A 23,827-nucleotide genomic window follows, 5' to 3' on the forward strand; every position below is an offset into this window, starting at 1 on the left:
CAGTAAAATATATCAGTAACTGAACATAAATCCAAGTGTGTCCATCCACTGTCATTGATCCAACCCCATGGGTTTTACTGGTGAATCAATGTTGTACAAAATAACAGTGTTTTCACGTTCACTACAGAGCCTCTGAACGTCCAAATGGGTCATATCTGATGACCATGAAAAGACGACAAACTACATTTTACACCAATTATTTACATGTATTCATAGATTTACAGATCAACAGGTATTGAACAGATGCTTTAGGTCACCAGTGGCTGTTTGGGTCTGTATGGGTTAAAATTAATTAATTACTTTTTCCAGCCAAGGGAGTGCCTGGATTTTAGTCTTTTTTCTATTGTTCATGCTCTCTCCATGAGCATCTCTGGTTTGTCTAATATCAGTAGCTCCTTGTGAAATAGTTTTTTTGAATGAATTTGTGAACTGCCACAAAAGTAGCACTAGGTCTTTATGGGTTAAGATGAAAACCTGCTTTTCCAGCAAATAATATTATGATAGTAAGTGTTAGCTAGCAAGATAACTATCATTTTAGCAGTTTTAGCAAGTTATCTCCAGAAATAAGCATTTATGGGTGGGTTATGTGAAAGTAAAAGATGAATAAAAAGCAGGAAATCTTTAGCGTCTTTATCAGAACAATGGGCCCAGATTAAATGTCTGTTTATTTCTATACTGATTATTAATGTAGTTTGTCGGCTCTGGTCCAGTTTGGTTCTGGTTCTGGTCCAGTTTGGTTCTGGTTTGGGTTTCATCCGTTTTGTGAATCAGATTCCTTAATGTTTCTTCTTTTTCAATGTGTCAGATTTAATGTTTTGATGAAAACTAAATTTACCGATGAGTTAATTGGATTATTTTTTTAAGTATTAAAGAGTTGAAATCTTTCTGCTTCATTTATTCAGGTTCTTCTGTTTTTTTTATTTCTATTTTTGTTTGGGTTTTTTTCTGTCTTTGATGTTTATGTTTTTAGATTTCTTGAATTTGTATGAAATATAATTTTGCGTGGGTTCTCTCCGGGTACACCAGCTTCCTCCCACCATCCAAAGACATGCACTGATAGCTTAATTGGTTAATCTAAATTGCCCATAGGTGTGAATGTGAGAGTGATTGTTTGTCTCTATATGTTCAGCCCTGTGATGAACTGGCGACTTGTCCAGGGTGTACCCCACCTTTGCCCCTATGTAGCTGGGATAGGCTTCAAGCGACCCCCGTGACCCTAGTGAGGATAAAGCGGGTTCAGAAAATGAATGAATGAATGATTATTAATGTTTGGTGGAAGTCAAACCTATGCCACAACACAAAGCAGATCTACATATTTCCACTGCTTTGTCCACTCCAACTATGGTTGCTCCAGTTTTTTTTTTTTTTTTTACTTCTTGCAGGCAGCGTAGTGATTTCACAAGTCAACTGACTGGTGAAGAATGTTTGGAAAGGGAATTCCAGCGCTGGCCGTTTTAATTCAATGGTATGGTCACGTTCTCTGATAAGTGCTGTCACAAGACTTCTACCACAGCGCTGAGAGTATGTGTGTGTCTGTCCACTCGAGCCTACACTGGTGCTCTGTCTTTACACCCTACGTCGAGTCAAATCCTCCTTTTAGTTTCTAAATGTTTTTATGGATGAAGACCTTTCCTCATGTTCTCAAATGACAACCTTAACAGATGCTTCTATATAAATCCCTTCGCTCAGCCGTTGTGTGTCGGTGCATGCATGTGTACATTTGTTTACATGTGCCAGAAAGAAAGCGGTTAGAGATCAGCCCACGGGACAACCAGGCAGTCTGAAGGCATCTGGAACGGGACTGTCAAGCTTACAGATAATCTTATAAATGCCTTTCTTCCAGCAGGGGTCGCTGTCTCTCCCAGTCCAAATGGCTGAGTAAAACTCCCTCAGAGCCACCTCTGACACTTCGATAAACCTCTCAGGGACCTGCACACACAAAATATGGATGTTACAACTTAAATATCTGCAGTTCTACACATTAATATCTTTTGCATGAATGATATTTGGCAAGATTTCCACAGGTTTAAGAATTAATTCAATATATGGACAAAAAACAGTACAATTCTCTGAAAGTAGCAATGAAATGCTCTAAAACTACACGATCTTGTTGACCTTAATACTCTTATTATTATGTATAAAGCCCATGAACATATGCTCCTCTACAGTCTACAGGAGATGTTTGAGCCCAGGCAAAGTCATTATAACTTAAGGGGAACTGAAATCGACAAGAAAATTAAGTGTAGAACAAACATAAAAAGCCAGTGTATCTCTGTTAGAGGGGTACATCTGTGGAATAATCTGGAGCGAAACTTAAAAATGTCTTCTTCAATGTGTGCATTTAAAAGGATGTATAAATCCACTATAATAACAAAATACAGAACATTATAGAAGTACGCATAAAATAAGATATTATTGCAGTTAATTGGTTATCTTGATAAGAAGATACTATCATATTTATTGATCACTGTATTTGGAGTAAATATTTAAAGTTCATATAAATAAATATTATAGTTTATATTAAAAACGGTTGATTATGCAAATTTGATTGTGTATGAGGTGACTAAAAAAAGTGTATATGAATGGTTTGTATGGATGTTTTGTGTTATTGTAAAAAAAATATACAGAGGAAAATGTGTGTTAACAAAGCAAAGGAAGCGGATCTAGTTTGATTATTAGTTTGTAAAAAGGGGGTGGGAGTCAATACGTTATACTTCTTCCCACTCCTTTTTGAGCGCAAAAAAATTGTATTTATTTGTTTGTTTTGACCATGTTGTATGATTCTTTGTTATCTGATGATTCTATGTGCTCAAAATAAATTACTACTACTACTACTACTACTAAAACTCAAGAAATCTATACAATTAATACACTGTCTTTTTTTTCTCTGTGTTGTCCAGCATGTAATTCACTTTAATTCACTACATTAAAAGAAATAAAACAATAAAATTCTTTCTTCATTTATTTTTCTAGGTGCCACATGGTGAAAATTACAAACTATTAGAGCTTCTTTGTGCATAACTCAATGTTCCTGCCATTTCTACATCATTACGCAATCAAGAATTTATTTCTGAAGTAACTAAGTAAAGTTAAATTATAAAATAAATACCGCAGAGTGCTTTGGAAGAATAAACTTTACACAGCAATAGAATATCCAAGTAACATAAAACCAATGAAACAGTAGAAAAATGATCAGAAGTAAACTATGCACCACTCTGACTTAAAGTTTGTTAAAATAAAAAGGTTTTCAGCTGCCTTTTGAAGGAGTCGACTGTATTAACTGAATGTTAAAGCAAAAAAAAAGGGGCTTCCATGAAATGGGATTTTGGAAGGAACCCTCCCTTGTTATTTTATTTGCTGAAACCCAATTATGAGTTTTTTGTCCTCTTTGGCGGTAATTTAAAATCAAGCAAATACAAGTTAATTTAACAGAACTAGAAAAAGACATAGCATAGGGTAGCTCTGAAAATGGAATTGAAGCAGTTGCTAACAAGAGCTTTGGCTGGTTAGCTCAGATGGTTAGAGCACAGTGCTAGGAGTGTGGGTTTGATCCCCATATGGACCACTGAAACCTTAAATACCATGCATAATAGTTTTCTGTTGTTTTTTTATTGTTGTTTTTTTCCGATGTTTTGTATTACATTTGTGTCTGAACTAAACTAAACTAAATTAGACTAAAATTAAATTAAATTAAACTAAACTAAATAAAAGTAAACTAAACTCAACTAAATACCTGCATAAATATGATTGACAGTACTATTGGTCATGTGTACACATTGTTCTAAAGTCTAACAAAACTACCATAGTGTACATTTGGAAGATAAAGGTTAGTGTTATTACACTGACTAGCAAAACAGTGGGGAAAAAAATGAAAGAAAAAAAGAAATTCTGCATGGTGGCACTCTGTGATTGGTGGATTTCCACTGTACAACACAGGCCGGTTAGCTCAGTTGGTTAGAGCGTGGTGCTAATAACGCCAAGGTCGCGGGTTCGATCCCCGTACGGGCCAGGTGATTTTTTGACAGATACCATCCTGTTTACACCCTCAAAAAACAGTTGTGATTCAAGTACGAACTCAGCCCTCCTGAAACTCATACTGAAAAGGCCAGTTTGCACTTGGTGTTAATAATGCTAAGATTGTGGGTTTGATCCTGTATACACCATTGAAACCTTAAATATCAGGTATAGTAATTTCTGGTGTTTTTTTTTTTTTCCTATGTTATGTATTACATTTGTGTCTGAACTAAACTCAACTCAACTCAACTAAATACCTGCAAAAATATGATTGACAGTGCTATTGGTCATGTACAGATTGTTCTAAAGTCTAACAAAACTACCATAGAGTACACTTGGAAGATAAAGGTTAGTGTTATTACACTGACTAGCAAAACAGTGGGAAAAAAAAAATCAAAGAAAGACAAAAAAAATTCTGTACAGTGGTGCTGTGTGATTGGTGGATTTCAACCCTCCTAAAAATCCTACAAAGCAGGCTGGTTAGCTCAGTTGGTTAGAGCGTGGTGCTAATAAAGCTGACGTCGGGGGTTCGATACCCGTATGGGCCATGTAAATTTTGACAGATACCATCCTGTGTCCACCTTCAAAAAATAGTTGTGATTGAAGTACCAACTCAGCCCTCCTACTAAAAAGGCTGGTTGGTTTGTGCTTGGTGCTAATAATGCTAAGGTTGTGGGTTTGATCTCAATATACAACACCAAAACCTTAAATATCAGGCATAGAAACATTTTGTTTTGGGTTTTTTTCCTATGTAATGTATTGCATTTGTCTCTGAACTAAACTAAACTCAACTAAATACCTGCATAAATATGATTGACAGTACTACTGGTCATGTGCAGATTGTTCTAAAGTCAAACAAAACTACCATAGAGTACACTTGGAAGATAAAGGTTAGTGTTATTACACTGACTAGCAAAACAGTGGGAAAAAAAATCAAAGAAAGACAAAAAAAAATTCTGCACAGTGGTGCTGCGTGATTGGTGGATTTCAACCCTCCTATAAATCCTACAAAGCAGGCCGGTTAGCTCAGTTGGTTAGAGCGTGGTGCTAATAACGCCAAGGTCGCGGGTTCGATCCCCGTACGGGCCATGTAAATTTTGACAGACATCGTCCTGTTTACACCTTCAAAAAATAGTTGTGATTGAAGTAGTACCTCTGACATATCTGTGAAAAAAAATCAGACAATGAAAAAAAATAAATAAAAAATTCTGCATCATGGTGTTGCGTGATTGATGGATTTCAAGCCTCCAAAATTTCCTAAAAAATCATCCGGTTAGAGTGTGGTGCTAATAATGCCGAGGTCACGGGCTCAATCCCCATACAGACCATACAGATTTTAAGACACTTGATGCTGATTAGAATGTTCCACATCTCTGGTTCTGCCTTGTAAATATGCACCAGCTAAACTTGGACTGTTGACTTTATAAAGTAAAGAATAGATGCAAGCCTCTATGTAAATAATTAGGTTGTTTTTTAAGCAGTCTATCAGAAGATCAGAGTGAATATTAGTTTAATGGGCTACAGAGTGGGAAAAATCACACTGAGGCTACATTCAGACAGCAGGTCTTAATACACAATTCAGATTTTTTGGTGAAATCCAATTTCTTTTGTGTGCGCCTTCATATTACACATTAAATGCGACTTCTATCAGTTTGGAGTACGAACTGAATGTGACCCTGAAGTGACTTACATTTTCTCATGTAATACGTGACCACGCAGGCATGCACTGTGTTTATGGAGAAAAATATGGTTGTCCCGCTGCTTCTCCTCCTGGGATGCAGAATTGTGATGTTTGTCGCATTTCCATGACGCAAAGGTCGGATAAATGCGACATGGCTGTTCAGACTGAAGTTGCATTGCAAAATATCAGATACGTATCGGATTTAGGACCACATATGAAAGTGGCTTGGGTCGGATTTGAAAAAATCGGATTTGTGCCGTTCAAACTGTCTTTAACAGATCAGATACAGGTCACATATGGGAGAAAAAAAATCGGATTTGGGCCACATATGTGTGCAGTCTGAACATAGCCTAAGAAAACAAAATTTCTGCATAATGGCACTTTAGGATTGGCAGTTTTTAACTCTTCAGAATAGCTGTTAGTTCAGGCCGGTTAGCTCAGTTGGTTAGAGCGTGGTGCTAATAACGCCAAGGTCGCGGGTTCGATCCCCGTACGGGCCATGTGAGTTTTGACAGATACCACCCTGTTGACACCTACAAAAAAGAGTTGTGATTGAATTGCAATAGTAACTCCACCACATCTAGTAACTGTATCCCAAAAGACTACTAGACACTTCTGACAACAATCAGTAAAAAGGAACTATAGGTCTGTAGAGAAATATTAAATACATACTGATAGATTAGTTTTCCACTACTGTACACAGGCTACTTAGAACTGCAGACAGCACTAATATGGACCATTTGCAGCAGAATTATATAAGAAAAATAAAAATTTGGAACTAAATATCCTAGAGGAGAGTAACAATCTCTCATTTTACAAAGAAGTAGTCAAGGGCGTGTCATCACAGAGCAGGGTCAGCCTATTTACCCTATAGTCCTGACCTGTTCTGACTCAACCTTCATGTAGCCTTAATTGTTTCACACATAAAACAGGGCTTTTTTATAATAAATGTCAAGAGTAGTAATGTTAAGAAGGCCTTCAGCCAATCAGAAGCAAGGTCGCTTAAGAAGAAAAGGCTTTCTTTTATTGTACAAAGAGCGCTGTGAGGCTCTGAAACACTCACTTATGTTCCTATTCCATATTCAGTCCTTACCTGGTAGATGTTACTTTTATTGTAGTGCATGTTTAGGATGCGATAGAGCTCGGTGTCACGGCCAACCCGCAGCTGATTCTCTCTGCCCACACGAGGTGCACCATCCCTGGGTCAAAAAACCAACAACAACAATGATTTCTAGTCCACTTCCTGCAAAATGCATGCTGAACAATGCTTATCAGTGTTTACATTACATTTGTTTTTCCTATTAAACACCTTTAAGTTAGCCATTGCTAAACAAACGAATGAGAATGCCAGCGTCAAAATGTAATCTGAATTACCCAAATGTGCAGATCAACATTTCCGGTATAAATTAAGCGGCGTGTGAGCTGATGTAGCCTGTAACGTATGTGCCCTTAAGCTCCGAGTAAATCCAGTCAGACGGTGGAAGTTTTACAGCAAATTAGTTAAACATGAGTCGCTGCCAACCCAAACCAACCGTGTGAGAGCCTCACGGACTGCCTGTCGTGCAAAGCGCTCCATCTGGATGTAGAAGAACTCTCTGAAGTTACTGAACCATTTAATCATCTGGGAGGTCACACAGCGGTTGAACTACACAGTGGGAATGTAGAAACAGGACACAAAGTGAGCAGGTGTAGTATTTTGCCTATTACATCGTATCACAGTTTATAATATTGTTTGACCAACTGTAAAATCTGCCTATAGTCTGTGTTTATCATAAACAGAATATGAAAAAAAACACAGTGTCATGAACTATGATATAATGTCAAACTCATGGCCGGTTAGCTCAGTTGGTTAGAGCGTGGTGCTAATAACGCCAAGGTCGCGGGTTCGATCCCCGTACGGGCCAAAGAACTTTTGAGCAACAGTAAATACCTACAAGTATACTAAATGAATACCTACACACAGACCACAGGTGTCAAATATGCAGCCTGGGTGCCAAAACCAGCCCGCCAAAGGGTCCAATCCAGCCCCTCGGATGAATTTGTGAAATACTGAAATTACACTGAAGATATTAAAAATCAACGATATTGAAATAACTTTAGGTCAATTAGACTTAGACTTCCTTTATTGTCATTGCACAAAAGAAACACAGCAGTGAGATTTTGGCAACAAAATGTCGTTGCTTGGCTTCCAGATTTCACAGAATTAAAATATAGTCTATATAACTTTAAAAACAAGCTGAAAATAAATGAGTGCAATAAATGAGTGCAATAAAGAATAAATAGATAAACAGAATGTAAACAGCAGAATATCAATACCAATACCAATTCAATCTAAAGTGGGTCAGAACCAGTAAAATACTATTATAATAACCTATAAATAATGAAAACTGCATTTTTTTTCTCTTTGTTTCAGTTTTTGAAAAGTTAAAATTACACAAAAATGTTTACATTTACAGACTAGCCTTTTACCAAAAATGTGAAAAACCTGAAATGTCTTCACAGTACTCGATTTTTACTAATATTCTGCCTGTTATTAAATGTTTTGTGTATTTACAGATCCATTGTGATGAATTTGTGAAATGCAAAAATTACACTGAAGATATTAAGGATGTTAAAATATTTTAGGTCAGTTCAATCTAAAGTGGGTCAGACCAGTAAAACACTATCATAATTACCTATAAATAATGAAAACCACAGAATTTCTTCTTTGTTTTAGTGTAAAAAAAAAAAGTAAAATTACACAAAAATGTTTACATTTAAAAAAAAAAAAAAGTGAATAACCTGAAATGTCTTAATAGAAGTATGTGGAATTGTACCAATATTCTGCCTGTTACTAACTATTTGGACATCCACTGTAATCTGTAAACTGTGATACACATGTATAAATGATAAACTAAGACGTAATATTGTTAAAATGGCACTTATTTGTCTTGTTTGTTTTTTTTTAGGTTCTTTACATCTTTTTTGTTAAGATAGTTTGTAAATGTAAATATGTTGATAATTTAATGTTTTTTTTATTGCAATAAAACAGAAAAACTTGGAGTTGTCATTATTTACAGGTTATTATATATAAATGATGAACTAAGGTGTAATATTGTTAAAATTGCACTTATTTTTCTTAAGAATTTTCAGGTTGTTCATATTTTTTCATGGTGTGTTCAAGTACAGTTCATCGATGTAAACATTTTCATTATGGAACTGTACTTTTTTCACTCAAAAATATAGATAAAACTATCGAGTCGATATTATTTATCAGTTCTTATCTTATTATTTATATCATTTTACTGATCCGGCCCACTTTATAATGAAGATATTAACAATCAAGGATGTGAAAATCATTTTAGGTCAATTCAATCTGAAGTGGGTCAGACCAGTAAAATACAATCATAACAACCTGTAAATAATGAAAAATGCTAATTTTTGTCTTTGTTTTAGTGTAAAAAAAAAAAAAAAAGTTAAATTACACAAAAATGTTTATATTTACAGACTATCCTATTACAAAAAATGTGAATAATCCGAACAAATATGAACATTATGAAATGACGCAAGAGACGTTTGCAGAATTTTACCAACATTCCGCCTGTTACTAAATATTTTGTTTATTTGTAAATCCACTGTGATCTGTAAGTCGTGACGCACATGTATAAATGATAAACTAAGGCGTAATATTGTTAAAATTGCACTTATTTTTCTTCAGAATTTTCAGGTTGTTCATATTTTTTCATGGTGTGTTCAAGTACAGTTCATCGATGTCAACATTTTCATTATGGAATTTGACTTTTTTCACTCAAAAACATAGAGAAAACTTTGGTGTTGACATTATTTATAAGTTCTTAACCTATTATTTATATTATTTTACTGGTCCGGCCCACTTTAGATCATATTAGGCTGAATGTGGCCCCTGAACTAAAATGAGTTTGACACCCCTGACATAGACGATTCTGAAATCTAACTCAGAATGACTGAGCGTTCAATCAAAAAATGATGAGGTGACAAAACACCATGAAGTCAAATTCACACAAACAGCAATAAAGTTAAATCTTTCCCATGCATTTATACTAGAAACTGAACGATATGGGTTTTTTCAAGGCCGATATCTACAGCTGATTTATGAGGCCAATTTTTTTTTTAAAGCACATTGACCAAAAAATACAATAGAAACACTCAGATAATTAAGATTTTTATGCAGCAATATAAATGAAAGTATTAATACATGCACACATAGTACTCTTTTAACATTTATTGAACTTCAAGTGTTGCCCACACAGGTGCCTGATCAAATATCTTAAAATGTTTTTTACTACTGATCAAATATGGGCTTTCAACAAAAAAATTAAGGCAGATGGTTGATATTGAAAAAAATCAATATATCGGCCCAATATATCGATATCGGTCTACCTCTAATTTATACACATAAGTAAATCACGAAATGTTAAAATTGTGTTAAGCACTATGTTAACCCTTACAGACCTAAACCACTGCACAAGCATGCCTCATATTGTGTCCTTATGAACAAAAACCTACAGACTGTCATACAAATTATACATAAAAAATAAACTGAATCTACGTGGAATTAGATAAACGATGTAGAAGTGTGTTTTATAGAATACGAGGCTTGGTTTGGTAAAGATTCAATGGGAATGTGATCTTGCTAAAACATTATCAACACTAAATGACCAAGAGCTATTTTAGCGGTGACTTCCAAATGAGTTTTTTCCTCTATATTTAACCTTTCTTAAGTGATTTATCAACATTTACTATAAACTTATACTCTACATTTTACATATTTTGGCAAAAAACAAGTATTTTCCTGTTTTTCATTTACCAATCATGTACATGTTCATAACAGCTCAAAGCAAATTCAAAGGATATTACAGTCGCACAAAAAATTATTAGTCAAAAATCATTGAAACCAATGGATATGCAATCAAGTACTAACTCCTGTGTGTATCATGTGACTAAAACAGACAGAAGAGAAAACGTGGAATGCCTAAAAGCACTGTTTTTGTCAGATTTTGGTTATTATCAAGAAAACATGGAAAATGGCTGGATTTTAGCTCTGAAATTAAACTCTTATAAGCTATTTTTGTTATCATTATATTCGTCCAAACAAATGTACCTTTAGTTGTACCAGGCATTAAAATGAACAAGAAATTGAAGAAAACAAGGATGGTCTAATATTTTTTTTTCACGACTGTATATCAAAACGGAAAAACCTGAGACAAAAGTATCCTTGTCAAACTATATGGGCTTTATTGGTGAATAAACGTTGCAGAAGATGATGGTGTTTTCAAGTTCATTAACCCTTTCATCCACAAATTATGAGAACCTCAATCAAAAATTTTTCCTGAGTGTTTTTACTCCTCTTTAGGCATGAAAAAAGACAATGCGATTGAAAATTTTCTTCTGAAAAATAACTAAAATAAAAACAGTAAATAAATAATAAATAAAAATACATTAAAAAAAAGAAAAAAAAAATTCACATGAACCTATTTTTCATGAAGTTGCAAAAATGTCCACTCAGCTGGACACCACATGTTTAATTTTTGACGCACAGAAACATGTATTTACTGATAAATTGTGTGAAAACTATGGGGAGGGCTTGTGATTCTGGGGGTTTGTGCTCAGGGGAGATCTACATAATGTTACTGATTCATGTCAGAAAAGATATGTAGTGTCTGAAAACTTTAATAAAGATATGTGTTAAAAAAAAAATAAAAAAATAACACCATAATCCACGAATATACAAGAGAACAGCTGTAGAATAGATGTCCACTGTAGTGACAAGTATACATGAAAGGGTTAAAGAGCCTCTGAACATCCAAATAGGTCATATCTGATGCTGAGACATTGTATTCTACCTGAAAGTGGTTCTAAAGTTATTTAACATTTTATATCAGTAGATGCTTTAAGTCACCAGCAGCTGTTTAGCTCTTTGAGGGCTAATGATACTTTAAATATTTTTGACAAACAGAAGTAGAAATTTTTATTTTTTTTCAATAGTTCATGCAGAATCAATATCTGTACTAAAAGATAATTACAGTTACAGTCCGCTCACAGTTAGTGGTGGTCATATTTTCTGTGCTGTTGTAAAACCTCACCTTTTAGTAGCATTTATCTTATATTTATATCATAGGGAACACTTGATCATATGAGAAAGTTTCTAATTAGAGGAACACATAATGCAGAAACCACTGAATTTTCTTCTATTTTAGGTCTGAGTTGGTCACAGTGGAGCACTAATATTGCAGGTTCAATCCTTATTCGTACCTATTTTCCAAACCATCACTTTTCTCTCATACCAGAAGAAAAACATGGCATTTCTCATTACAAACCATGGAAATTATTATCGACAGTGTGGTTAGGTTAGTTGGTTAACGTGGTGCAAGTAACGCCAGCATTACAGGTTTATAAACAAGCTGTTCTACCATTAAAAGACCATCAGCAAAGAAATTACAGGCAACTTGCAGACTGATTAACACTTTAAAATGTCACTAGTGCACAGCTGTAATGTCTCTTTTATTCACAGAGGAAATAGGACGCTCTTTAAACCACTTATCAAACAATGGGACTTTATAGCCCTATGTACATGCTTTCTTTTTTCTTTAACCCATAAAGACCCAGTGGTACTTTTGTGGCAGTTCCCAAATGTTTTTTTTTTTCTATATTAAACCTTTCTTAAGTAATTTATCACCATTTATTGTAAAATGATCATCTTTAGTTTGAATTTTTTCAGTGTAAATGATGTATTTTCCCATATGTAATTCACTGATCATGTAGACGTTAGTTAAAGCTCAGAATAAAGTTGATTAAAGGTGAGAGAAAAGTGAAGCAAAAGTGACTTTTTCAGTCAAATCTATCATTAACTGAACATAAACCCAGTGTGTCCATCCACTGTCATGAATCCAACTCCTTGGGTTTTACTGGTGAATCAATGTTGTAGAAGATGACGGTGTTTCTAGTTTCACTACGGAGCCTCTGAACGTCCAAATGGATCATATCCGATGACCATGAAAAGATGACAAACTGTATTTTACACCAATTATTTACATGTATTGATAAGATTAGTACATCAACAGGTATTAAACAGTTTAGATCAGTAAATGGTTTTGGTCACCAGTGGCTGTTTGGGTCCTTATGGGCTAAGACTTGCAAATTATTGCAAATGTTAAGAATCGATTTAGTCACATTTATTGTCAAAAACCCAGTATTGAAAGACGAAGAAACCATCTTCATTAGAGTTTGGGTAGCGAGTGAAAATTTAACATAGAGCAAAAGCAAACCCAGTCCTTTTTTTGTTTTTGTTTTTTTAACTACATTAAATATGCAAGGCTGGTCTTTTATGTGGAGTGAACGGTAGAATATTGTTTGAATTAAATGTTTATTCCATCTGCTATGAGGCCCCTAAAGTAGTCATTTTTTAATGATTTTTATCTAGATTGTGTTGCTCATTTACTTATGCCTTTCCATAATGTTGTTTGAATCCAAATGTTCTCTAACCCTTTCACACATGAATTATAAGAACCTTAATCAAGATTTTTTTCCTGAGTGTTTTTATTCCTATTTAGGCATGAAAAAAACAATGCGATTGAATTGTTTTTATGAATCTATTTTTCACAGAGTTACAAAAATGTCCACTCAGCTGGACATCATACATTTAATTTCTGAAGCAAAGAAACATATATTTAAAACCCATTATCATAAAGTGATATACTGTGTGAAAACTATGAAATATGTATTTTTTTTAACGCAGCTAATCTCATGTTTTCACACATTTTATCATATTCTAATACTAATTATGGAGATACTACACACAAAAAAATAAATTGTTTGAGAAAATTAGCAGTTGATTTACACTCAAACATGTTAGTGCAGATCAGGTTTATCAAAAACAGTAAAGTTACAGTAATGGTATGAATGTCAGTGTAGATGATGCATGAGTGTCCACTGTGTTGTTTGATATCCTCCTGAGACCCCGTAAAGTGAAAATTTTTAGCTTTTTTTTTTTTTTTTTTTTTGATTGGAAACTGCATGATGCAACAGTTTTTTTTGATAAATTTTTAAAATTATTATTATTATTTTTTTTTTTTTTATGGAATGTCCTTTGCAATGAACAGCATTTTTTTAGTACACTGTAATACAGGATCAGTTGAGTTTACTTAAAAAATTTGAGTAAGCTGGTTACCTTAAAAAATTTAAGTGATGCGTAATGAAAACTTGAGTGTATTAAACTTAAATGCTTGATTTGAATGGAAATGCTATTTTAAGTACAACACACTAAATGCCAAGTTAATTTAACTTAAAATTTGCTGCAATGTCAATTGCTTCGGATAATCACTAACTTAATATCATCAGTGCGTTGGACTCATTCTGAGTTGACTTAAATTAAAATCTTTTGCAGTATAAATTGCTTCATGAAATTATTCATCTTAATATATTGCAGCTTAGATGGAAGTTAAGCAGGAAAATAGCTCAGTGCAATTTACCAGTACAGGAAGTGCTTTTATTTTGGCGAGGCATAAAGATTTTCATTAATCAAAATCTATCCTAGATGAACAGTAAATCCATTGTTCTTCCTATGGCTCTGACTCATGGTGCAGCTCTACAAAAATACAAAAACAAACACAAAAAGGCCAATAAACACTGACATACACACATTAAGTCCAAATTAATACAAACACCACAACCCCGCTGAACCCCTGCACAGAAAAAGAACACATTTTCAACAACATGCCCAATACCCACAATGCAACGCGGAGATAAAAAGGTGTTGTCATGACTAAAACTTAGTGATTCAAATCCATTCAACTTAAACTTTTTCATACTTCCGACTATGTCTACAAATTAGTAGAATATACTTAACATTTTATCGTAATGGAATAAAACTTAAATCATTTAAATACATTGTAATTAAAGCATTTTAGTAAATACAAAGTCTGGGCTTACAGTGTAAAACTGTTCAACTTTTGTCCCCTACAGAGGACAAAAATGCATTTGCTGGGTTTCAGGAGGATATGGAACTAAAACAACTAAACCCATGAACATACAAGAAAACAGCTGGAGAATACATGTCCAATGTAGTGACCACTATGCATGAAAAGGGTTAAGGGGATCCTGGATTGGACACACACCTTGACATCAGGGAAGTATGTCTTCAGCGTATTGGAGCTGGGGTAGCGTGCGTAGAAAAACATAAGCTTAGCCTTCTTCAGGTGGCAAGGTGACAATCCCTCCTGGGCGTATACATGGATATGGTTAAGGAGATAACATATAGGACACACAAACACACACGTTCATTTCTACAACTTTAGGTGGTAAAAGGATATTCCTCCTGCTGACAGGTAAAGTTCTCCTCCATCCAAGCCTCCACTTCTCATTCCCCCATCTCCCCTCATGCCTCTCTCTCGGTCTCTCCCCCCGTGGCGTGAAAGGGAGGGGTCCAGATGACCGAGCAGCGGGAGAGGCGGGAAGGAGGGGTGAGATGAAAACTCCAAGAAGGGGTCTGAGTTTAAATAGTCCTTGCGGGAAGGAGGAAGGTGTGGAAGCTGTGGGTGGTGGTGGAGAGAGCGGGAGAAGAGCTGCTGCATGGAGTAGTGGAGCAAGGGGAGAGGGAGAGGAGGAGGAGGGGGTGGAGGAGGAGGAGGAGGAGGGGGAGGCGCAGGGAAGGAAGATGAAGAAGAGGAAGAGGAGGAGGACGACGGGTGGAATGAGGAAGAAGATGAGGGGTCCTTGGGTTGTGACGCCGGAGCCAAGAGCGGAGGGTGAGAAAGAGGAGGGCGAGGAAGAGAGGGGTGATGCAGGGAGATGTTGGGGTGAGAGGGGGTGATGTGGGCGGTGAGGGGTGGGCCGAGGAGGGGGTGGCCCTTGCGTATGTCAGGTGACCTCTGAATGGCCAATGGCAGGGCTAGATCAGAGGGTTCGGTGTGATGCGGCTGTCCTGGAGCCAGTCCGTTGGTTAACTTTTTCAGCTGTTTCTCTCTTTCTCCGTCTTGTCCTGCTGCCTTCTCCTCCTTACCCCTTGTTCTCTCCTCGCCTCTCCCTCTCGTCAGCAGCCCCATCCACATCTCCCGCTCCCTCCCTCCATCGCTCCCCCCGTCCGATGGGAGGAAAGAGATCGCGGCGGGTGGAGAAGAGGGAGTGAAATCTGTGGTTTCAGTGTAAAGGCGGAGCACTCGGTCGATGACTCGTGCCACGGCGCTGCCCAGCTCCAGCTTCAGAGCCTGCGCAAACTTCTGCCCTCCTTCTTCCCCTTCGTCTTCTATCCCTCCATCCCAGTCTCCTCTTAAAAGCCCGCCGCAATCTAACCATAACCCCGCTCCCTCCATCACACCTTCTAAGTGCAGCCCTCCTCCTCTTCCTCTCTCCGTCCTCCCCTCCCTGTCTTTCAGCCTCTCTTCTCTTTGTTTTTGGAAGTTGTCAAAAGGAGAAGCAGAGAGAAGAGAGAAAGATTCCTTCTCCATCTCTCCACCGTCAATGTCTTCTTCATCGTAAACCCCTTCTGGTAAATCCTCATCCTCAGTCATCCCTACATCTTCCTCTCCTCTGTTTCCATTTCTACTACGCCTCCTTTTCCTCTCCTCCTCCGCTCGGTGCTTTTCTCCAAAAGCCCTCCATACTTTCTCCTGCAGAGCCTGAAGTCTCTCCCTCGCTTCTTCCAGTTGTTCCTTCAGTTCCTCCCTCTCCCTCCTCTTCCCCACCCTCCCTCCTTCACACCTCCTGCTTCCGTCCTCGGTTTCTCCATCTCGTCCTCTGTTCTCCAGCTTCATCCTCTTCATCCGCATGACATCCTGACCCCACTCTGCAGCATCACTGTGCCTCTTTTTAAGTCCCAAAATGCTGTCCTCTCCTTCCATCACTCCTTCATCCTCTTCTTCAATCCCTTGCTCCACTTGGCCTTCTCTATCCAGTGTATCTTCCTCCAGAGTTCGGTCTTCAGGATGCCTTTGTGCATTCAGGTTTGTGGTGATTTGTCCTCCGATCCTTCTGGGGACTCCACCGGGCTGGAGGAGGTGATGGATTAGAGGGAAGCCAGGTGGTCTAAAGGTTGGAGGGGGGCGACCTGTACTGGGCTGGGGGTGGAGTCCAGGTATGTCTGTGGAGCAAGGAGGAGGAGCAAACCCATGTATCTGGGGAGCAGAGTCATCAAAAAGATCTGAGGGGGAATCCATCACTGGATAGAAGAACAGAGGAGATGACGGTTGCTTCAGATAGCTTTATGTTGTTTTTCCTAATGAGCAAGAATAGAATAGAATAGAATAGAACAGAATAGAATAGATCTTTATTGTCACTGTCACAGGAACAATGAAAATCAGTTTAGCAGCAAAAACACCTTTTCTTTCTTACAACAAAGACTTTAAATAAATATCTCACAAAATGCTGAAAATGTAGGCATGTGCAAAAAGCTACAGGCTAAAATATTAAATATACATATACGACAGTGGCGATTTCTCATAGACTGCAAGGGAAGCTCGGCTCCCCCTAAAATTACGAAAATTAAATGGTTAAATATGTACGATTGTGTTGACATTTTATTGACTACAAATGTGTTAGAACACGTTCAACTCAAAGACAAGTTCATTCAGAATCAGCTTTATCACAAATCAACTGATTCGATGTTGTTCACTTTTCGTTGTTTTCTCATGCGATCTCTGCTCAGTGCATTTGCCCGTAGACGGCCGGCATCCATGCACTTCAATGGGACTGAGTGGAACAGTTTTTTTCACTGCCTCAAAACTGGATGGTAATTGGATAAATGCCACGATGTTGTCCCGCCCTCGGATGCTCAGTGTCTCTGGGGGTGAATGGAGCTGAGGGCGGAGCTCGGCTGGGCTGGACGCCGGGCTTCCACGTGCTGATTGGAGGATCAGTTGAAAGTTGAAAGAAATCAAGAGAGAAACCACTACGAAATTACTTGTTCATTTCTTGCACTGTAAATAAAACACACTCATTGTACTTCCTTGTTTCAATTTAACATAATTTCAGCGTTTTCTTGTTTAGTTGGTACGATAAGGTCACTGACCATTTTCTTAAAAAGGAACGGAGGGCCGAATTTATGTTTAAATAACCTGCCTTTTTTTTTTTTTTTTTTTTGATGTAAGCCGACAATGAGCTTCCCCTCTGTGAAAGACAAGCAGCCGCCACTGATATACAGGTGTGTGTGTGTGTGTGTGTGTAGGTTTGGTGAAACTTAAAATTGTCATACTATGCTACTAAAGTACCACAAAAAGTACCAAAATATACAAAAACTAAATCTCTACTACAGATGAGAAATATGTACAACAAATAAGAATACAGGATATATGGGATATATGCAGGTGAGATTAGGAAAACAAGGTGCATGTGTTATAAGACTGGTATTTTTTACGTATTTGACTTCTTGTTTATTCCTCCAGTTTATTAATCCATGCAGATCACTCATTTAAGATGAAGTTTGTACACACGGATTTTGAAACAAACCTTCAAAATACAACACAAAAAGATTAAAACTGTAATTTCTAACGATATATGGCATTTATGCTTCACTATATAGACAAAGAAAGAGGTGGGATGACACCATGAAACCCCTTTGTTTTTTGTCTTTTGGTGTCATAAAAAAGCAATGTCCACTCAGAGTCACATTTCATAAGTCTACAAGAGGCTGATAGCTCAAACTGATGTTTTCCCTCTAAACTAGATTGGTTTCATGTATATGCAGGTTCAGTTAATCCAATTTGTCATCATAAAGATTAAAGAAACATCCAGCAACTTCTGTATCAAAACTTCCTTCTAGTCGTCTTCAGCTGATCATGTGATGTTTCCACAGATTGACCTTGCGTCCATGTGTATAAAACTGGATATAAAGTAGTTCAATGTGGCTCCACCTCCAGCAGCTACACCAGTAACATGCTGTTCAAACACTGATGCTTCACTATTAATAATCTAATGATGTCATATTTAATAATATATCAGCCTGACAGGCCAAAGCAGGGCTATTACTTCAATACTTTAACTAGTTTGCTGCTGGTACTTTCTGCATTGATACTTTTACAAACAAAAAGGATCTAAATGTGTCTTCCACCATTGCATGTTATTTCTGTCTCCTATTAACACTAAAGCTGCTGGTAAGAATGTGTTTTTTAATGATCTAAAAGTTTATGATGATACGTGAGGTGGATTTAAGGAAGCATGACGTGCCTTTATGACATTAAAATGCCATATGTTTCAGTACGGTATCTGTAAAACCAGCGTGTTGACGACTGAATAAATACATCTTGTCGTGACTTCCACTTACCTGGGCAGAAAAACAGGTCAGCTGTCTATTACTGGACACAAACACTCCCACTTGATTTGCTGTGATGTACCGAGCTCCAATATGTCTGCGTACACCTGCAAAATGTGGGCATAATTTACTAAAACATAGAACAGGGGTGTCAAACTCATGTTAGTTCAGTGGCCACATTCAGCCTAATATAATCTAAAGTGGGCCGGATCAGTAAAATAACATAAATAATAAGATAAGAACTGATAAATAATATAAATTCTAAAGTTTTATCTATATTTTTGAGTGAAAAAAGTACAATTCCATAATGAAAATGTTTACATCTACGAAGTATACTTGAACATAACATGGACATATACGAACAACCTGGAAAGTCTTAAGAAAAATAAGTGCAATTTTAACAATATTACACCTTAGTTCATCAGTTTTACATGATAACCTGTAAATAACAGTGGTCAACAACAAATTTATTGTTTAAGTTTTTTGAGCTGATTTAGGTATTTGGGTGTGCTGAATCCAAAAATCACATTAATTTTGCTCAATCAGGTCAACTTTCTCAACTATGCTACATATTGGCTTTTTAACATTTTTGCTTACATTTATGGGCATTTTCACATCATATGATACAAAATTCTTTCATATTTCTTGCAATAAACGAGTTCTGCCAATTTATGATTAATGTTTTTTTTCAATATTACAGGTGAATGAAATGGCTTCGACTAGAAGATCTTGCAAAAATAAGCCTGACGTATTCTGCTACATCTGCGGTGAATACACCATTGTACCTAACAGGAATCCTGTTAGAAAATGATTTTTTTTTCTCTTAAAACCTATTTTGGGTGAGAACTATATAAAAAAATCAACTGATAAAGTCACAAAAATGTAATCAATTTTGTGAGAAGATCAAATTTTTCAAAATCAAATTAGCAAAAAAAACCTGACCTGATTGAGAAAACCAGATGTCATTTTTGGATTTAGCGGTGCAAAATGGTCCTAATTCAGTTGAAAAAACCTAGACAACTTGCAAAAAACATTTTTTTGTAACCCAGTGTAATGACAACTCCAAGTTTTTCTGTTTTATTGCAATAAAAAAACATAAAATTATGAACATGTTTACATTTACAAACTATCCTAACAAAAAAGATGTCAATAACCTAAAAGAAAACAAACAAACAAGAGAAATAAGTGCAATTTTAACAATATTACGTCTTAGTTTATCATTTATACATGTGTATTGCAATTTATAGATTACAGTGGATCTCCAAATAGTTAGTAACAGGCAGAACATTGGTACAATTCCACATACTTCTATTAAGACATTTCAGGTTATTCGCATTTTTTGTCTATAAATGTAAACATTGTTGTGTAATTTTACTTTTTTTACACTAAAACAAAGAAGAAATTCTGTGGTTTTCATTATTTATAAGTAATTATGATAGTGTTTTACTGGTCTGACCCACTTTAGATTGAACTGACCTAAAATATTTTAATATCCTAAATATCTTCGATGTAATTTTTGCATTTCACAAATTCATTCCAGGGGCTGGATCGGACCCTTTGACCGCATGTTTGACACCTGTGACATAGAAGCTAATGATCATAAAGGACTGATTTAATATTTCTTAATTATTATACTCATTGACGGGGAATGGCACCCTACCAGAGTGACAAAAATCTGATGGAAGACAAAGGGAAAGTGTGTCAGTGCAACCCAAAGGCTGGGCACCAGGCCATGTGCTGGTGTGGGTTAACATCTGGCTGATGATCTTTGTCACATCACCCGCCTCTCGTTATGCTATTTTTCCTGTTGCTCTCAATGTGGACTGTCTAAGAAAGCACAAACGTCACGAAATGATAGTGACAAAATGGAGGCTGATAGAGGTATTTGCGCATAGATTTTGTCTGACGCAAAATAAATAAACAGTGTTTTGCGCCACTTACTGGAAAACTACCTCGACACCTGGAAAAACCTATAAAATATAGAACAGTGAACATTTTGCCTGTCACTAACAGTACATTTTGCTATTTTAGATCAAACACATACATTCATTTTGTCGCTTTTTGTTCAGTATAAAACCTCCTGTCCCTGCTGACACCCCTTTCCCCCCCTTTTCCTTCCTCTCGTTTCCTCTCTCATCCCACTTTCCTCGCTTCCTCTCCTGTCTGTTATCAGTTTCGGCAGCTTGTTAAGCACTGTTTGATCAGAGTGTTTACCGTCAAACACACACCCTCACACTCACACACATACAGATTCACACGAAAACAAAAGAGGCTTGAGAGAGGGCTAACAATGGTCAATGGTCCTTGGGGAGTGAAATGGAGTGAGAGCAGCATGTACGTATGTATGTGTGCAATTGTGTGCATATGTGAGGGTGTTTGTGTGAACAGTGGTCCTACTTAGCTTTGATAACACCCCTAATCCACTTCAGATGGATTCAGTACCACTCACCGAACAGAAAGATGGATGCATGATAAGTGGACAGATGTAGGGATAGACACAGAGGTAGAAAATAAAGATAGATAGATAGATAGATAGATAGATAGATAGATAGATAGATAGATAGATAGATAGATAGATAGATAGATAGATAGATAGATAGATAGATAGATAGATAGATAGATAGATAGATAGATAGATCAGTGTGTTGGTCCCCTGGTGCAACATGAAGAGAATAATCCTCCTATAAATAGCTAAATATCAATTATTCAAATGCCCTCTCCACTCCACTATTATACAGCCCAGATGGCAACCCAGCCAATGCGCTTATATCAGGGACAGATTAGCTTTTCAAAGCCAGTGAAAAGCTGCAAAAAAAAAAAAAAAAAAAAAAATTCGACACTGAGCAACGAAAATGAAAGCTGTTAACCATGAGATTAGACTGCTACTATTGGAAAAAAAAGAAGAAGAGGGAGTGCACAGAATAAATAAACGAAATAAAACTACTGCATAGGTCTATAGGGATATATGAAGTCTATAGAACACTTGGCAATGGAAATGAAAGCTAGCAACCACTAGATTAGAGAGAATGCACGCTGTAAATAAACTAGGTAAAACAACTATTACATAGGTCTGGCAGGATGTAGATTCAGAAAGTGAAAACTGGGGGTTATATGTGTTCTATGTTCTATACGTTCTATATCTGTATATCTACACAGGCATGAAAGAGAGACGCTACTATTGGATAAAATTGGGAATAAACAGAAAAAAAACTATCTATATGTGCTCTATGTTCTATATGTTCTATGTATCTACATAGGCATGAAAAAGAGAGGCTACTGTTGGATAAAATTGGGAATGAACACAGAAAATAAACTATCTATATGTGCTCTATGTTCTATACGTTCTATATCTATATATCTACATAAGCATGAAAAAGAGAAGTTATTGCATAAAAGGGGGAATGAACACAGAAAATAAACTATCTATATGTGTTCTACATTCTATATGTTCTATATCTATATATCTACATAGGCATGAAAAAGAGAAGCTACTATTGGATAAAACTGGGAATAAACACAGAAAATAAACTATCTAAACGCATTCTATGTTCTATACATTCTATATCTATATATCTACACAGGCATGAAAAAGAGAAACTACTGTTTGATAAAAGGGTATATGAACACAGAAAATAAACTATCTATGTGTTCTATGTTCTATACGTTCTATATCTATGTATCTACATAGGCATGAAAAAGAGAAGCTATTGCATAAAAAGGGGAATGAACACAGAAACTAAACTATCTAAATGTGTTCTATGTTCTATACTTTCTATATAGGCATGAAAAAGAGAAGCTACTATTGGATAAAATTGAGAATGAACACAGAAAACTATCTATCTATCTATCTATCTATCTATCTATCTATCTATCTATCTATCTATCTATCTATCTATCTATCTATCTATTATTGTTATTATTATTATTATTATTATTATTATTATTATTATTATTATTGAAGCTTCCGCGTGGCAACATCTGCCGGTCCTACCATGCGTTCTGACCAATGTGGTGATGCACGAGCTGTCACTTTCTGTCCGCGCGCCCCCGTGGTGCGTCCTGTGACTAATTGGCAGCTGTGGACTAATGTCGCAGTATGAAAGAAAAAAAATAAAAAATAAATAAAAATAATGTGAACTACTGTGACTTTGGCCAACAGCTTGTTCAACTTCTACATTTATGATAGGAAATAAACTCACTCTCAGTCAGTTTCGGCTGGTGCTGGTGGTGGTGGTGGTGGTGGTGGTGGTGGTGGTGGTGGGGGCTCCAGCGGTGTGTAGTCGCCGAGGCTTTCAACTCCAGTGGCCGCTCCTGTGCGCTCTCCACCGCGGTAGACCTGTCTCCAGCACCGGTACCGGACGGTGGGGTGGGGGGGGCTCGGACATCGGTAAAAAACAACCCCTGCGGATATTTCCCGGTCCTGCTCCGCTCTGTACTTGCCCTTGTTCCGTAACTCTCACTTCTCAAACCGCCTTCTCTTGTGTGCAGGGTTGTGTTTTTTCTTTTCTTTTTTTTTTTCCTCCTCTTCACCCCCCTCCCTCACTGCTCCGTCTATCTGTGGCTGGCATCATCCTCACTCCCGGTGTAGAGAGGCGTGGGGAGGGCTCGAGAGCTGTCCACTTGACGGTCCGGTCCCTCCCATGTTGGCATGACCCCCACTACACACACACACACACACACACACACACACACACACACACACACACACACACATAGAACAACAGCCTAAATACTAAGAAAAAACTAAAAAACGATGCAAATGAACGCAATTGTTGGACATTTCACAAACGCAACAGTTTGTGAGTCATTAACCCTTTATAGTTCATTTATAGAAATACTCTGAAATTCAAAATGTCAATCTTAGTGTGTTATTG

At 36.8% G+C, this 23,827-nt stretch overlaps 1 protein-coding gene, 1 long non-coding RNA gene and 4 other non-coding genes across 7 annotated transcripts in view; 4 read left to right on the forward strand and 2 right to left on the reverse strand.

The window, feature by feature from the left end:
- LOC115438749 (uncharacterized) overlaps positions 1–23,827 on the reverse strand; it is a 31,545-nt gene that overhangs the window by 4,549 nt on the left and 3,169 nt on the right. The gene's annotated exons all lie outside the window — the stretch shown is intronic.
- prox3 (prospero homeobox 3) lies at positions 1,458–23,504 on the reverse strand. 2 transcript variants are annotated; one of them, XM_030162538.1, is made up of 7 exons: positions 23,153–23,504; positions 18,966–19,060; positions 15,022–16,922; positions 14,827–14,940; positions 7,228–7,340; positions 6,789–6,894; positions 1,458–1,929 (listed from the first exon to the last, which is right to left on the reverse strand). In XM_030162538.1, exons 3-7 carry the CDS (start codon positions 16,861–16,863, stop codon positions 1,756–1,758), a joined length of 2,349 nt encoding a protein of 782 aa, XP_030018398.1. In that variant the 5' UTR covers positions 16,864–16,922; positions 18,966–19,060; positions 23,153–23,504; the 3' UTR covers positions 1,458–1,755. The 2 variants fall into 2 exon arrangements, with proteins under 2 accessions (XP_030018398.1, XP_030018399.1); XM_030162539.1 differs by having other exon boundaries at positions 14,827–14,934; positions 23,153–23,502.
- Positions 3,936–4,009, forward strand: trnai-aau (transfer RNA isoleucine (anticodon AAU)). Its single transcript has one exon. It is a non-coding gene; the product is annotated as a tRNA-Ile (tRNA).
- Positions 5,030–5,103, forward strand: trnai-aau (transfer RNA isoleucine (anticodon AAU)). The gene has a single exon. It is a non-coding gene; the product is annotated as a tRNA-Ile (tRNA).
- Positions 6,122–6,195, forward strand: trnai-aau (transfer RNA isoleucine (anticodon AAU)). Its single transcript has one exon. It is a non-coding gene; the product is annotated as a tRNA-Ile (tRNA).
- Positions 7,526–7,599, forward strand: trnai-aau (transfer RNA isoleucine (anticodon AAU)). The gene has a single exon. It is a non-coding gene; the product is annotated as a tRNA-Ile (tRNA).

The sequence above is a fragment of the Sphaeramia orbicularis genome, chromosome 18, assembly GCF_902148855.1.
Source record: "Sphaeramia orbicularis chromosome 18, fSphaOr1.1, whole genome shotgun sequence".
Classification (NCBI taxonomy): Eukaryota; Metazoa; Chordata; class Actinopteri; order Kurtiformes; family Apogonidae; genus Sphaeramia; species Sphaeramia orbicularis.